Source organism: Echiichthys vipera (assembly GCF_963691815.1).
Source record: "Echiichthys vipera genome assembly, chromosome: 4".
Taxonomy (NCBI): Eukaryota; Metazoa; Chordata; class Actinopteri; order Perciformes; family Trachinidae; genus Echiichthys; species Echiichthys vipera.
The window spans coordinates 13,234,479-13,250,761 of record NC_139829.1 but is presented as its reverse complement, the minus strand read 5'-3'; the positions used below and the strand labels follow the sequence as shown (position 1 = coordinate 13,250,761).

General features: G+C 38.4%; 1 protein-coding gene across 1 annotated transcript in view; it reads right to left on the bottom strand.

Annotated features, from left to right (window-relative positions):
* LOC310946286 (ADP-ribosylation factor-like protein 15) overlaps nt 1-15,385 on the bottom strand; it is a 96,700-nt gene extending 81,315 nt beyond the window's left edge. Inside the window, exon 1 of the mRNA XM_083912725.1 lies at nt 15,104-15,385. Coding sequence (XP_083768851.1) covers nt 15,104-15,115 — 12 coding nt within the window. The 5' untranslated portion in view covers nt 15,116-15,385. The remainder of the gene's footprint in view (nt 1-15,103) is intronic.
* Between the last annotated feature and the right edge of the window lie 898 nt (nt 15,386-16,283).

Here is a 16,283-nt window from a genome sequence, read left to right as displayed (position 1 = left end):
GTAAGGTTTCATATGGAGGGAGTAGTTAGACATTAAATATAAAATATTTGTCATAAGAGCTGAAACAAGCTGAAATATTTAACTAGTTTTAATTTTAAAGAGTTGGCCAAGAAACAAATCATGCAACAGAACATTGTAACATTTCAAGGTTAAGTAACACAGCTGAGCCTTGAAAAACAAGTCTGACATATACATATATCTCACAAAATGTTGATGGAAACATCGCAAATCAAAGTAACATATTACATATTTTCCATGTACTGCTCTTGATGTTATCTCTATATAAAAACAAAAAAAATTGACAAGTACTTATCCTGTAGTAAATGTTATTAGAAACTGTCCCCAAGTTCTTGAAAGAAAAAAATCGCACTTTGATTAAATATCTGTTTCTGTAGAATGACTCCTAAGATTAAAATGTGTAGTCAATCAAAGACTCCCTTAAAAAAAGCTATGGCAACAGCAAGTGTGTATCATGTGCCAGTTGTAAGTTTAGATAAAATGACTAACAATAAATGAAAGACTTATTTTCAAGCGTGTAATCATATTCCATTGAAACCTGATGCTACCTTGAAGACTGATGAACACAAATATGGATACCAACATTTATAAAGGGAGAAAGTAAAATGATTATTTCTCTTCAAGACTTGTCAAGTAATATTATTGTTATAGTATATTTTGCATATTTTGTTGTACATATTATTATTGTTTATAGCACACTGTGCACTGTATATATACACTATGTATATATTGGATTCTATTTATGTTATGTACAAAGTGTTTATTTGCTGACCCACTACTGCTGTTACAAAATAATTTCCCAGTCTGGGATCATTAAAGTAATTCTATTCTATTCTATTCATGGCTGAGAAGTATCTATATATTAGGCAGGTTCATAGCAGGGATAATCACTCAATGTGTTTCTTCTTGAAAATTGTATTATTTCAAATACTGTGTTCAGGGATAAGGAAGAATATTTCGAAATGTGAAACTATTTCAAAACTGCCACAGAACAAGTTAAGCCCACAGAACAGTCTCATGTAACATACTGATAATCATTCAGAAAGTGTTAACATTTCATTTCTGTTGAATTCCAAAAGGGATAAGGATCACGAAAAGAAAGAAAGAAAGTAGTCATTAAGAAATGTCAGACATAATGTGATGGTTGCGTAATGATTGCTGTGAAGGTTAGGGCTGTCACTCCGATTCCTCGCAAATTTACTTAGTTTATGTTCTGTACACTCACTGAATAAAATATGAAATGAAAGCAAAAATTGTATATATTGCCTGAGCTAACAAGTTGTGGCTAAATAACACGGGAATTAAACAGTATTAAAATTAGGGCTGCAACTAAGAGATATTTCTTTAACAGTTCATTTGATACAGCTTGATTATTTTTCATGATTTATCCAGTTCATGCCACACTTCTCTAGCACCCAAGGTGACGTATTCAAATTGTTTTTTTGAAGATAATGAAAAGTGCTGATTTACAGAGAAGTTGGAACCGATTAATTTATAAACTTGCTGTCGAGTTTCTAATTATGATAACCAAACTCCTGTATAGGACCATATTTAGCATCTCTTATTACACAGTTACTTACTAAATAAATGAATAACTTCACACAAAATTTTGATTTAGACGATAGGCTGATGTTAAATTTAACTGCAGCAGTCTGTTATAGCAGCAGTGAGCTATTCATAAACAACAGACCATAAACCGTGATTGACCAATCAGAATAGAGTATTTGACAAAGCAGTGTAATAACATAATATATCACTGCTACCAACACAAACTCAATAAGTCATAACCCAAAGGTTGATCCTAATTGTTCCACACAACACAATTTTTAAAAAATTAATTAACTTGGTTTGGACACTAACAATGACTGGCAGTGAAAAGACTGATGGTGCAAAGAAAGAGGTCCTCTGGCTTGGACTGCTTAAGGAATCCGCAGCCCACTTATGTATACAATGTCTTGTGGATAAGCATATTACAATATGTTTTTCAGGCCCTGAGCTCAGTATGAGCTTAGGCCCTTGTCATGTCATGTGGACAAAGACTATTGTATAGCAGAAAGACGCTTTAAGACATCTCACAACGAAAGCCTACAGGCAGAGGTTTCAGATTTAAGGACATTGTAAGGGAAACCTCTGAAAATATGGGCCAGCAGATTTATGCAATGTAAAAAGACCAAATAATTATGTGCCATGCATTCAAGTTTAGCATTCAAACAGCGGGGGATGTTTTGTTGTGACAAAAATTTCAAATTTTCCCTCCACTCAGGATTTATCTGCAGTGTTTGAAAGTAGACTAGTTTAGAGTCAATCTTTGGACTCCAACTTACAGTGGGATGTGGAAACCCAGAACCTCCAGTGCACATACACTGCTGTGTCTCAATGTGTGCACTTCTGTGCTTATACTTGTTATTTTGAGTGCATTCACAGTGGCGAGATGGCAAAAATTCTGTGCACTTTAGTATCCAAAATATCAAAAAGTTGATTGTGGAACGCTGGATACTTCTCACGCTCAATGGTCTCCATCTTGGCTACGTAGATATAGGGAGCGAGTGACCACCAAAGTTGTTCAAATGAGGAAGCTGCAACACTTGTTTTTGTGCCGGGGAACACTGAACTATACGTTTGCAGCTTGATCTCCACCACATGTGAAACAGGGGGCACACACAAGCCAAAATCAGTGGGCTGGTATTTTGGCAGGTGACAACAAAGCGTTCAATTTTGCAATCGTCATTCACATTAAGTGTATAACAGACATGTGCAATTTGAGACAACACTACCCTGTTGTAATTCACACACTGCCTATGTAAATACATATGTACACACAGTATTCTACTTTGTGTACTGGTTTTACGACCTCAATTTTTCCGAATTTATAGTCCAGCCCTAATTATAAATCAAATCTGTTTGGCTCAAATCATCCCTATGGAGATCCCAACCCATACTCTGTCTGCACAGATATAGCTGCAGCTTCCCTGAATTAAACTACGCCTCTGAAAACAATCATTCATCAAGTGCACAAAATGTGCTACGACTTGATGGGCATGACTAGTGCAAAAAGGACGTGGTCCTGAAGAAAAAATCTGCTCCAAGTTCCTGGCATACATGGTGCACAAAATCCAAATGTGGCGTCGCCCTGCGCTGTATGCCAATACATCTCTAACAGGAAGTAATTCCTTGTCATTTCCCAAGCAACAAGAGCCAAATTCCTTCCCAAAATGTCTTTGACGCAAAAAAACAGTAAGGACTGGCTGACGCGTTTTAGGAAACAGTACTCGATAGTGGGTGGGTGACCCTTGCTGATTTCTCAACCATCATCCCACCAGGTCCTGTGGTTATTTTGAAGTGTGGGATATTCATCGACCAGGATGGGGCAATTGCTGCTCCCATCCTGCCTTTCAAAATGACGGAAGCAGGTTGGAAATGCATGCTACTCACACTGTGAGAAAAAAAGGTTCATTTACTGTGCAGTAACTTTTCTATGACATAATAGGCATTACAAAACAATAACTCTTCGGGATTATTTTTAAGTCCAAAGGGCTTAAAAATAACCTTAACTCATTATTGCTTTAGATTCTCAAGGTCCATCTGAGCTCGAGGAAGCTTTATGATTCAGTATGACACAAATACATTTTTTTTAAAGAAAGAAGAAAAACTATCCCAAGTAAATATTTTTGGCCTAAGTATTGTTGTACTAGACACTGTACTAAGTAAACAATATATATGGCTACACAATTCTAACAAAACAAACTCATATGGAACATTTAGAGTTCTAGGTTCATGTTATGTTATAACCAGTGAGATAAAGTCTTAACAAGATGAGTGGATTATACCCAATGTGCCTGGTATCTCAAGATAAGAGACCTAAAAATACTCTCTTCTTGAAAACAGGATGACCAACAATAACAATAACCCAGTTTCAAAGGTGGGTGTTGGGATTTCCTCTAAAAACTGCTACTGGGATTTCTTCATAAATGTGATCTAAAATTTTGAATGAAAATTGTGTTTAGAGCAATCGCTTAAAGAGTCACCACTTTACAAAAAATACAACTGTACTGGGAAAGCAGTGAACCACTGCATCGATTGATTGTTTTTTGGGAAAATGTTATTTATTGAGGTTATTTGTTTAAGAAATCAGCCTTTGGCTTCATATTGGTGCAAATTGATGTAAGATCACTTAGAAAAGGTTAATCTTTTCAACTATATTGGCCGCCATATTGGCTATTTTACCCCTCTAATTTGTATCAGCCTAGAATATCCCGTTTCAGTCAGGCCCTGCTTTTATAAAGCACAATTTTGCTTTTTTTGTTCCCAGAAATCATACATGTGTCTTTTCACTCTCCTCTGTCCCAGAGCGGACAAAGGATAGATTAATCACACTCACACAGTCCTTGCTGCTGGTAAAGACTGTGCCTTGTTCATCGACTTAGTGACATGGGCATCAACAGAGGTGCTTCAAAATGAAGCACCAACTCCCTAATCAATACGCCAACCTGCCACCCTGCTCTTTCTCTAGAAAGTGATAATGGCTGTCAGACATCGGAGCAACTTGGAGAAAGTTATTACCCTACTGTTATTACACAACACCCCTATTTGTAATGAGGTTGCACAGCAGAGTTCACAAAACTGTGTGCTAGGAAAATACTGCTTCACCATTTAAACAGAATGAAGCGTGCCTTGTTTTGGAAATATTGCATTACTAATTAAACTGTTGACAAGAAATCCAACATCACACACAGCTCAAAGAGCACCAGAGTCAATTATTTGTATTTTCCCACTTTTTACACTCACGACGGGGTCTTTTTGAACTTTGAAGCCATTTGGCATGGTCTAGCAGTTACCTATTCAAAGCCAAGCAGGCATGACAACATAGGTTAGAACAGGGTAAGAAAGCTATTCTGTTAAGTTGTGAGCTGGGTTGAACTTTTTATTTAGGCCCCAGGTCAAATAGATGAGTGTGATTTAAAACAAATGTGCTGAGGACAACACAACAGGAAACATTTATTTAACAAATCTTGTTGTCATGCCTTTGCTTGAATCAATGACACCAAAACACATGCCAACTACTACTATGCTGTAGCTGAAGCATGAATGATGTACTGGCTGTCCAAAAACATTAAATGATTGCTATATAGCAGTGTTCTTGTCTCAACCCTGAAAGCAAGCTAAAAAAAAGAAAAAGAAAAACAGAAAGGAGACTAAGAATTGTAAAAATCAAAACTCTCATCCAATATATTATGAGTGAAGCGGTAAAAGGAGGAGGAAAGTGGAGACAAACATTTATCAAGTCTGTGGTAATGGGGAAAAGGGTAAGCCCTGCCCTATGCAATGACGCCTCACAGAAGCCTGGAGACGAAGGTTCGAAATGAAGGAACAAAACATTCTCACTACTCGCTGCCTACTCAGGTGTCAAATACAGCCTTCAGCAAGACACTGATAAATGGATCAAGTAAAATTATACAGACACTGGTATTCTGCACCATTTCAAAATTCACAGTATTCACAACATTTACAGCGGTCTGTTATATTGTGGACAGCAATGCTCTAGTGCATAACAGTACACTGTACAGCTGCTACTTTTTGTAATTAAAAACCAATATTGTTCATTTTTATCTTCCACCGTCCATAACATGAGTTCTTTAAATAAAAAATAAAATAATTAAATCCAATGTCATGACAATTACTTCTGGGCGGTATACTAGATGAACCGGTACACCAGTATTACTTTTCCCATACATTATGAATTTTTCATATACCGCCACCCGATTGCTATAAAGCTAAAGTGACGATACTTCAATACTTTTCAATACCGGGTTTCAAAACAATACAATATCCACATTTGGTGATATCGAAGGAACTGTGACTTTTTCTGTACCAGCTCGGTGTATGATGTACTTAGTTTTTTGCTTTTTGTCGAGGTGTCTTAAGAAGTATCAAGTGTTGCTTTTTATACTAGTATCAAAGTTTAAAATTTGGTGTTTTGACAACCTTACGGTGCATAGCGACCAAAAATGCGACAGTGAAAACTTTAAGTGTATTGAGAGTGCACCCCAATTAACTTTGTACACTTCATTCATGGTTGTAACTTTATAACAACAATGTATAAACCACAACTAACTCTCTAACAGATTATAACACAAAAAAAACATTTGTAATATTTATAATTGTACATTTACAAATTTACACTATCTAAAGGCATGCTGGGTAGTGATAAAGTCTGTTCACAGCTGGGAGAGGTTCCATCACTTCTGCACACTGAAGAACAGAAAAGAGAGGATGAAGAAAGAGACCAAGGCTAATTATTGAAAGAAAACTCGAGAATTTCTTTGGAACAGAAGAGTCAATCTAGTCCGTCCTGCATGGTGGCTTCAGCGTCCGTGCTGTTACCGTTTTTTAAGTGGTATGCAATCGGGTTTCTTTCCAAATTAAGCTAAGCATGAACCGGCCTTGAGACTCTTGGTCTGAATGTTGTGGCCTGAGCCTGGGGGTCCGAGCCAACAAATCAGTGGAGCAGTGATTTTACACTCCATTAAAAACATAATGAGGTGACCACAAAATGTCTAATACGATCACTTAGACCCTTAATGGAGAATGCACCCTGCAAATACAGGCTTCAAAGAGCAGTAACTATGGTTCCCACAGCACACAGTCACTTATACTAATGTCCCATCATGGCACCTGCTGTTTCCACGAACTTACAAAACAAAATCTAACTGCAGTCTTGCATTAAAACATTTTTTTTTATTTAAGGCTATAGGTAGGGTATGGTATTGGATGGGACAAGCATTCACTATAATATACTATACTATACAGCAAGTTCTGCAGGTTTTTGGCATCATCGATGCTGCAACATCCTTTCTTACGGTTTTATAGACTTATTGAACATAGTGTGTAACACTGGCCAAAGTTAAACAGGCTGTCACTTCTGCTATTTTTAGTGTGCACAGCTTGGGTGGGTGACTTTACAGAGAACAATTAGTGGGAACATGGAAGAGTCCAAAGCGTCAAAAACAGAGAGTATATCCAGTCAGTACAAGTGTGGTGAAGTGTGAGACATTCAGAGCTAGAGACAATACACTAAAACTGCAAAGCATACTGTAAATCTGGTGTGAAATGACTGGAGTAAATTACTAGGCCAGTGTTAGGGTGTACAATATGATCTAAATCTTCTATCCCAATACATGTTATTAGATCAGATCTTGAAAACAATATCACAATATAGCATGTTTTCTGCTATTTCAATAATATTTGGAATAACCACATGGTAAGCCTTAAAAATCTTCGATTTCTTGAGAATTAAAGAAAAGTGTATATGATAAAGTGGGGTCTATTGGCAGAAATGGAATATAATATCATCATTAGTAAATCACCTGAAGCTAAGAATCCTAGTGAGTTGTTAGCTTAGAATAAGCCCTTCATATCTATGTAGAGAATGGCTCCTCTTCCATGGAGGTTCTCCTTGACGTTTGGAAAGGGCGAGGTGATGTACTATGTACCGCCATGTACTATAGCTGTGCACACACACTTATGGAGTGTCAAATACATCTGCCTTCATGATCTGCAAAAAGACTCCAAAAGAAAAGAGACACTAGCTTCTGTTACCTTCAGTTCCATTAAATAATACCCATCTTCTCATTTTATTCATATGCAGCTTAAAAGATGAGTTGTGGACAATTTACAATTTAAAGTGTGCATAACGAAATAGCTTTTACTGTTAAACATTTCCATTCAAAATAAGCCTTTCTGTTGATGTTCATTGAGAAAGCTTCACCAGCTAGTCAGCGAATAACAGGGGACCTGACAATACGCAACATGAGTCATCACCTGTGGTGGTTAATAAACAGCTATTTAAAAACATGGCTAGAAAATCATAAAGGAAGCGATTTGCCTTAAATCTAAATTCTTTCTTACTCAAAATGATTACAGTGCAGTAGCAGGCACACTGATCAACAAGTGTATATTTTAAAAGGTAATTACCCCAAATGCACCCTAAATACCACAATGTTATTAAACATTCATTTTTAACCACTCTCTCAAGTTTAACTGCAATAACAAAACAAAAATTACTTCAACAATATATCTAACATGGCCTCTGTGGCATAATATTCCAGGATCCATTCATAACTGCTTTGTATGTAAGAGTGCCTGAACCAAGCCAGTTGCTAGGAGCTGTAAAAGAGCCCTAATCTATTTTAGAGTAAAATACTTTCTCTGAGAATAGAAACAAAGACAACATATTCACTGGGGGTTTAATTCTTTCAGTACTGAAGTCCACCTGTTCCACCTTAATATAACGTTAACACCCACTCGAATGAAACGGAGCGCGCTCTCCATTCAGTGGCCGAGCAACGGTGAAGCCGCAGCCACTGTTCCTTGGCCAGTATCTGATTCGAAACACAACAAGTACAAATTAAACCACGGTGAAACTGACAGCATTCAATCCAGCACACACAAAATGCCACACTACTGCCGTTCTCTAACAAATAGATAGCAGCATGTATGCATTTTCTTACCGTGTAAAGCCCAATCCTGCACAAGGCAAGGGAGAGCTGCATGTGCTCCGACATTGTGCTCAGCAACAAGCGTAACCCACGGCAACAAACAAGCCAAGCCTCTGGAGTAAATGAATGGATGGAGGAGGATCAGGAGCTGAGCACAACATTGTCAGGTCAACAACATGAGTCTAGCCCTTAAATGTCTCACTGTCAGCAGCCTATATCCACAAGCCATTTTCTTTTAAATATGAGCTTTACAGAGGGGTTTTGTAAGCGTGTAGATGAGCATGATTGAAGGTTGTCTTGTGTTTACTCCCCGTATTCATTCATAGAAAAATAAAACACTTTTGCCACAAGGATCAGCACACAGACACAAGCTTGAGATTAGTTTGTGGGGATCTTTCTCTCCATACAGATTAAGGGCTCAGTGACAACTTGGGATCCAGAATGAGACTGCAAATTGGATTAGTCACCATTACCCACCCACACAGTATGCCCATACTGTACGCATGGATTCATGAAGTAAAACAATCGTTTTCTGTGCATTGAGGAGGATGAAAGGATCAACCACTGGAGCTTACAGCAGTCCGGGAGATTTCGATAACTGTTGTGGGACACTTTGTCGGAAGTTTGTCTATTCAGAGAGAACTGTGAGTCATTTTCAAGTCAATAGCTTGTTTTGGTCAGGTCAGCTGTCTAGTAATAGTTGCTGCAACCACCTGCTGACATACAGCAGTTACAAAAGAGTACTCAGCTGTCTGTAGCACAATAAGTCTATGTGACAACTAATTACACCAGCAACAGGTAGCCTTGAATTATTTTTGAAAGAAAACCACATCATAACACTGCATGCAACATAGAATTAAATTCCATCTGTGCCTATAAGCACACTATTTCATGTTTGGATCCACTCAATAGGATGTTTAAGTAATTCAAAGTTTGAAGCATCATGAGTGTTTGTAAGTCATCTGCTGAAGAATTCAAGATTTATGACAACATATTACACCATGTAGAATCCGTATCTGTACACACGACAACTATTGCATGTCTGTTTGTTCAGGGAGAGGGATCCCTCCTCAGGACCTACGGACAGAAGCTGACATATATTGTACAGATTTAAAAGTAGTGCTGCAACGATTAGCCAACACATCGATCAACAGAAACATACACATACAGACAACTGTTCTGCAAAATGATGTTTTCAGCCTTTCTTGATATTCTACAAAGTTTATATCATATTAAACTGAATATTTTTCGGTTTTGGACTGACAAAACAAGAAATTCAAAGACATTTCCTTAGACTTTGGCGTAATTGGGACGTAGGGCTAGGCTATATGGCCAAATGTTTTATTCCAACATAATAGCTTTGGGGTGGTATTAGAAATCCAGACAGTATGATTTACAATACAGTCAAAAATACAGACATTCCGCCCTTCCGGCTGTCCCTTACACACAATGAGATCAAGAGCTATACAATTATGAACGCATGATAAGATAACAGAAATCCTTTTATTCGTAATGGTGGCTACACCTCCTGTAGCAGTTTTTTGGGCCATGCAATTTAAGTTTCAGTTTGAATGACTTGCGCAGCCCCAGTCCGCAGTCTGAATAATAGCTTAATTAATAACGAATCTGAACACTTCATTCTCAGTAATATGGGGGTTTTCATTATGCGTTTCTATAAAAGGCAAACTGCAATTGTTTATAGCTTTTAGGAACTGTACACATCCCACAACTCTTCAAATAAAATAAGAGCAGAATAATAAACCAGTGGGAACGAGGCCTTATTCATGACCTTCATATTTGTTTTTACTATTAAGGAGAAACAATAACAGAAGTTATTGCCTGAGAGAAAGTAAAGGAAATGATATTTAAAAAAAAAAACATGACAACAGATCACCAATGCTTCTTTAGAGCAATGCTCCATCAACTAATATGGATGCAAATACAAAATGAACTCAAAGTGCCTGATCATAAATATTCCCTTATCTCCAACAGCAACATTGATGTTGCAGCCCAAGATGCTGACTCACTAGCACTCTCCATAGACACAACAAGGCAATCACTGCAATGAGCTAGCCAGCAGGCACAAAAACCTGGCTGACACGCTACTGGCTGGTTAAAATCAGAAATGAGGCTTCAGGAATGCTGTTGAGCTCACAAAAGGTATTTAACATTACAACTGGAGGCTATGCACTTTAAATAAAAAGGCAGGTTTGAGGAACCGTGGCCAGCTTGACCAAAACTTTAAATCATCAATTCACATCAATTAAAACTGAACCTGAGTATACCTGCTCTCATCGTAAATGATTAGCCTGATATCCATCCACAAAAAGAACAATTGTTTAAATATTTTTTTGAGACTGTTGCTGCTCTTATCTGCATACAATAGGTCATTTTTGTTTGCCTCTGAGAAAGGGCTTGGCTGAGAAAGCGCCAGCAAGGTGTGGGACACGGTCAGATAGGGGACAAAACTGAGCAGAAAAGTAACACCAGCCTTGTATCCCATAAGCTGCCAAAAACCTCACATCAGCTCTCGTTCCTCTGTGCCATGGTGGTGAGATGTCAGTCTGCTATAGCCTGCTGTGTGCCCTTGGACAGGGGATCTGCTCTGAAAATACAGTTGGTCAGCCAAAAACACATGCAGGCTTCTACTAAGATCATTTATTTTCATCGAGGTGTGATCTTAGTGCTGACTGGATAAACTAAATGGTTGAGGCGCATACCACATAAAGGCCCCAGGTCGGTTCTGATCCAGGGCCTTTGTTGCATCACACTCTCTCTTTTTCAGGAAACTGTCTGCTTCTGTGCTGCTTGCTATCAGATAAATAAAGCCAAAAAAGTCAGCATTTTAATGTTTTATTGCTTTTAAACGCAGGCTCAAGACTCATCTTTTTAATTCAGCTTTTAACTGAGTCCTCTTTGACTCTTTTAGTATTACTCATTTATCCTGTATTGTCATTTTTCCTTGTCTTTTAATTTTCTCTTAAAGGTTTTATTATTCATTTACTTATTTATTTTGGTTTTGCTCTCAGTCATTCATATTAACATTAATTTATGTTGTTTTAAGAGGCTTTCATTTCTTTTATTACCTATCTTATTTATTGTCTCTTAGTTTCCTGCTCCATTGTTCTCCTCATGGGGACCCTCCACGCCGAGAGCTCCATCTGGCCTGGCTGCGGGGGTGCCGTCCAGGCCTTGATCCAGGGCTTTATGGCCGTGGTATGGGTCCATATCTGTCTGGGTCGGGGTAGTCTCTGAGTCTGCGTCCCCTGTAGTCGTGGGCTTGGACGGCTCTCGGTGGGGATGACCCCTTACGATGGCGTCTCCTCATTCAGTTTATCAGTGCTCAGCCAGGTATGTGTTACACGATTGAAGGAGTTTGGATGTTAAGGTTTGTTTTATTTTATTTTAATGTAAAGCACTTTGGGCTGCATTTTTATATGTATGAAAGGTGCTATATAAATAAAGCTGATTTGATTTGATTAATGACAGCAATCGTCAGAGGAGATCTCACATTTAAAATTATGGTTCTTCAATAAAACTCATTTTATTCTTCACTGCAAAACTGCAAGTTACGGTTTTGAGGCCTGATGCTACGTACAAATTACAGATTTTTTTTTTTTTTAATGATTCAGCGTATACAGAAACATATAAATGCTCTAAATCAGCATCCAATCAGCCAAACCAGGTCACACTTAAAAGAAAAAGCTTTAATGCTGCTCCATTCTACATCACCTACACAAAATGAAAATAAGCGAAAGCAAACAAGTGACTGTAGTTAGTGTAAAACCAGCTGAGAACAGATGAATTACTGCCTTCTCAGTTGAGTCCTGTGGTATAACCCCGGTCTAAAATGTGTTCATTCCATATAGAGTTTGCCATCTTTACGTAATAATGAATTATTAGCCAGCTAGTAATGTTCAAACTCTGCTTTTTCCTAAGGGAACCGCAACTGAAATTGAATTGCCAGGTGTAGTCTTAGCATAATTTGGCTAAATTATATTATCCAGAAAAGAAAAAGCTTTAACTTTTAGCCTGTATTTCCCCCTGTCACTAGAAATAGTTAAACAAAAACTATTCATTCAATTGCATGTGTTCAAATCGCAGGATGGAATGCCAAATGTTTTAGTTTTTGACATATATTGTAATTTAAAGTATAATGCCAATACATGGTGAAATATGTCAAACGTTAAGCAACAAAACTGCACCCAAGGCCATCAAAATAAAATGCTCAGTGCAACTGTTGAATTAAAATGAAGAGAATAATACAAGTACAATTCTTACACCACTTTTTTGCTAAAAAACGACCCTCTCGCTCCTTTTCCTTAAATTTCCCTCCTGTTTAATATTTCTGAACATGAGCTTGATGAGTAGAGGTGTAGGCCGGCCTGTGAGCTCTGTTGAGTTAGCTGCCACACCCATCATTACCATATGGTTTAAGCTCGATGCCTGGGAGTTGCTGTCGCATAATATAAATTCCACAAAAAACATACTGGTTGCTCTTCATCAGACGAAATTAATGTTTTTATTTTTTTTAACTGAATTTGGTTTCATAGGATGGCTTTCTTTAGGACAGAGCGAGGGTTTAGTCGCTCATGTTCAGCTGGTAATCTCTTCAAAAAGGCAAATGGTGAAGCGGCCTACAGGCTGTAAATGCTGAGCACAAATAATGCAATGGATAGTTAAATATGACCATGCACATCTAACAGTTTGCAAAGTAATATCTCAGGTATTGTATGTGTTTTAGAAATGAACAGTACAGCCCATAGTTTCATTCTCACATACACAGTGCCCTCTCTTTGATGTCACAAGTCTCAACTGGTGGTGAAGTCTACATGCAACAAGTTAGGGTCCAAGAGTCAGCCACATGGTGCACTTGTAATTTGGTAAGGCTGTGCCATAGCAACAGCTAGCACCAAATTCCTCTGTCAGTGCTGCTGTTTTGTGTGACTTTTTTAACACTATGCTGACCATGCAGGAGTACCATCCTAACATGCTCCAGCTCTCCGTTGAAACAGAATCCACCATGATCCAGATCTCTGCCACAGTCATAACTCAAACCACCGTAATTACCCATCAATGTGCAATAATTGTGTGCTTCCACTCCTCTTTATCCCAAATACTCTTTTAGGTCTAACCTGATCCAAAAACCTTACCTAAAAGCATGAGCAGGACATAAGGCTAGCATAATTTATCAAGGGTTAAGTGACACGTTTCAATTTCGATTTATAGCTAAGAGAGAGACATAGTTTTGGCCTGGGTTTTGTGCCAGGTCTCCAGTGTTGCACAGCAGGAAAGGAGGCCCTGCGCCTATTGAGTGCCTGACCTCAGAGAACAGCCAAGCACTTGGTTACAACAGTCCACAGAGTTACAGCTGTGCTTTCCACAGAAAAGTGTTTATCGCAGAAAATATTTAAACCTCAAGCAAGTAAGCTAGAAAATGCATTTTTCATTTTCCTAGGCAATGATAGCAATTGTAGCTTATTCCACAGGGCTATGGGTGAAATCAATATAATTTCCTGTCACGAGTGTGATCCTCTTGACAGCAATGCCTCTTGTGTTTACCTTCGGTATCAACAACTTTCCATTAGCATGTAACTGACATTACAGAACAACTCATGTAAACTTTGAATTAGCCACTTTGGTTTGCTTTTATTCCTCACAAGATTTGTTACACCAAAGCCAGAACCCACAGAAACATTAGACATATCAGTCGGTATTAACTTTAGAATAACTGTTATGGTGCCATTTGTCTGGTAGGACTTTGTAATCCTAATTTAAGAAACGTCTCAATGAAGCAGAAGTTGAAAGTTTCTTTCCTGCCCCACATCTTGGGAGGCCCATTATAAACAAGCTGATAACACTGGGTGGGCAAGTTCCTCTCCATTTCACTGTCCTCTGTCCCCCTTGTGAGATGACAGCACAGTGACTGTATAGTCTTTTTTCCTTGATAAATACCCAGGGAAAGCCTTCAATTACAGCTTCCTCTCTATTGTTGCACTTGTTCAGCAGCAGCACCTTTCTCACCCCTACAGTGTGGGGGAAAGGCCCCCTAAACCATAATCTCACAGGCTAAAGATGTCACAGTGGCCTGGACTGTAACACTTATTTTGGTCACAGGTTTTACAAATATGCAAAGGGCTAATGTCTCAAAACTAGTGACGTTTATAGACAGTCTCAACTCCAATAACCTTCTGAAGTAGCCTTATCCAGCACACAGTGCAGCTTTGTCCTCACCAGCAACAGTGAGCATTGTGGAAAATAACAGCTTCATGCAACATAACGTTACAGACATACAGAACTTAAGTTACAGGACTTCAGGGGTGTTGCTGGTTAGCTAGGAATCGTGTTTCACATGTAAACAGAGTCTGGGTCGACCAGTTAGACCTTGTTCACACAAAACTGGTGGGCAAAAAGCTACAGGCTAGACCTGACACACTAGCATACATCAACAACTCGTGCTATACCTAAATGTTGAGGGGTCGCACACCTGAGGGACTCCTCTTTGTGATTATAGGGCAAGAAAACCAGACGTTAGAGACACTTTTTGATTGAAATACGCAATACCACAGCACGTAGATGAATTTACTTACCAGATAATCCATGTACTATCGCTGACCAGTCACAGCAGCACGAACTGGTTTTGTAGTAGTCCCGTTTTTGCTTCAATGAGTCCCAGAATGTTATGGATTTGACCACACGTCGCTTTGTATTCCCCGCCTTTCGACAGCCACAGCGAAATAAAAGCAGCCTTTGGTGGGTTTAAAGGCAAGTATTTCCGCCGTCTTCTTCGCTAATAAGTCACGTTTCAGCACAGAAACGACTGAGTGTGTTTACAATGACGAGGGCCGCCGGGTTCGTGTGCTTTTTCTGACTAAAACAGCCCCTCGTCCACAGGCTGACTTCCAGTTTTTATCACACACAATATCAGTTGAGGAAACTAGCGAAGCCTACAACGCGACGTCACGTCACGCACGTCGTTTTGCGCACGTAGCGTGGTCACATGACCAAAACACATGGTGGCTATTTTCATTCTGAGGAGGAACCGCTGCTAGAAGTGGCTTTGTTGAGATTCAGGTCAACTTTAATTCATCAAAAGAATGTATTTCAGAGCAGCGGACATTTTATTTGGATTTCAGGAGGCGGATGTGTGTCTAATTTGTTAATTGTGATTATTATTATTATTATTATTATTATTATTATTTATAGTAATAATAGCCTATATAATCTCTCTCACATTGCTCAGTAGAGGACACACCCCTTATCAGTGATGTAACACCAATGTACATGTCATAGACTGTACCATAGATTGTAGGTATAATATATTTACAGGGTTAAATCATAAAACATTGCAGAGGCAGACATTCTGGTAACCTGGCAACAATTCCCCCTGGGATTATTAAAGTATTTCTGATTCTGATCTCTAATACATATACTAAGGCCTATATATCAACGTATATATCTGAATATATACAATATAAGACGATCCTTTATTTGTCCCACGGTGGGGGGATTTGCAGTGGCAGCAAAGCAGATGCAAGGAGTGCCATACCCAGAGGCATCAGTAAAAAATGCAAGATATTATGAATAAGTAAACAGTTAAAAAAACAAAAAAAAAACAAGTAACCAGTAAAGAGCAAAATACATTGCCTATTATTTGACCTGCAGAACTTGAGCACCTTATATGTATAAAATATGGCATTATAAAAATAAACCTTTCACACTTGCTATGACATTAAAATTGCTATACATCAAATTGTATAAAACATTTAG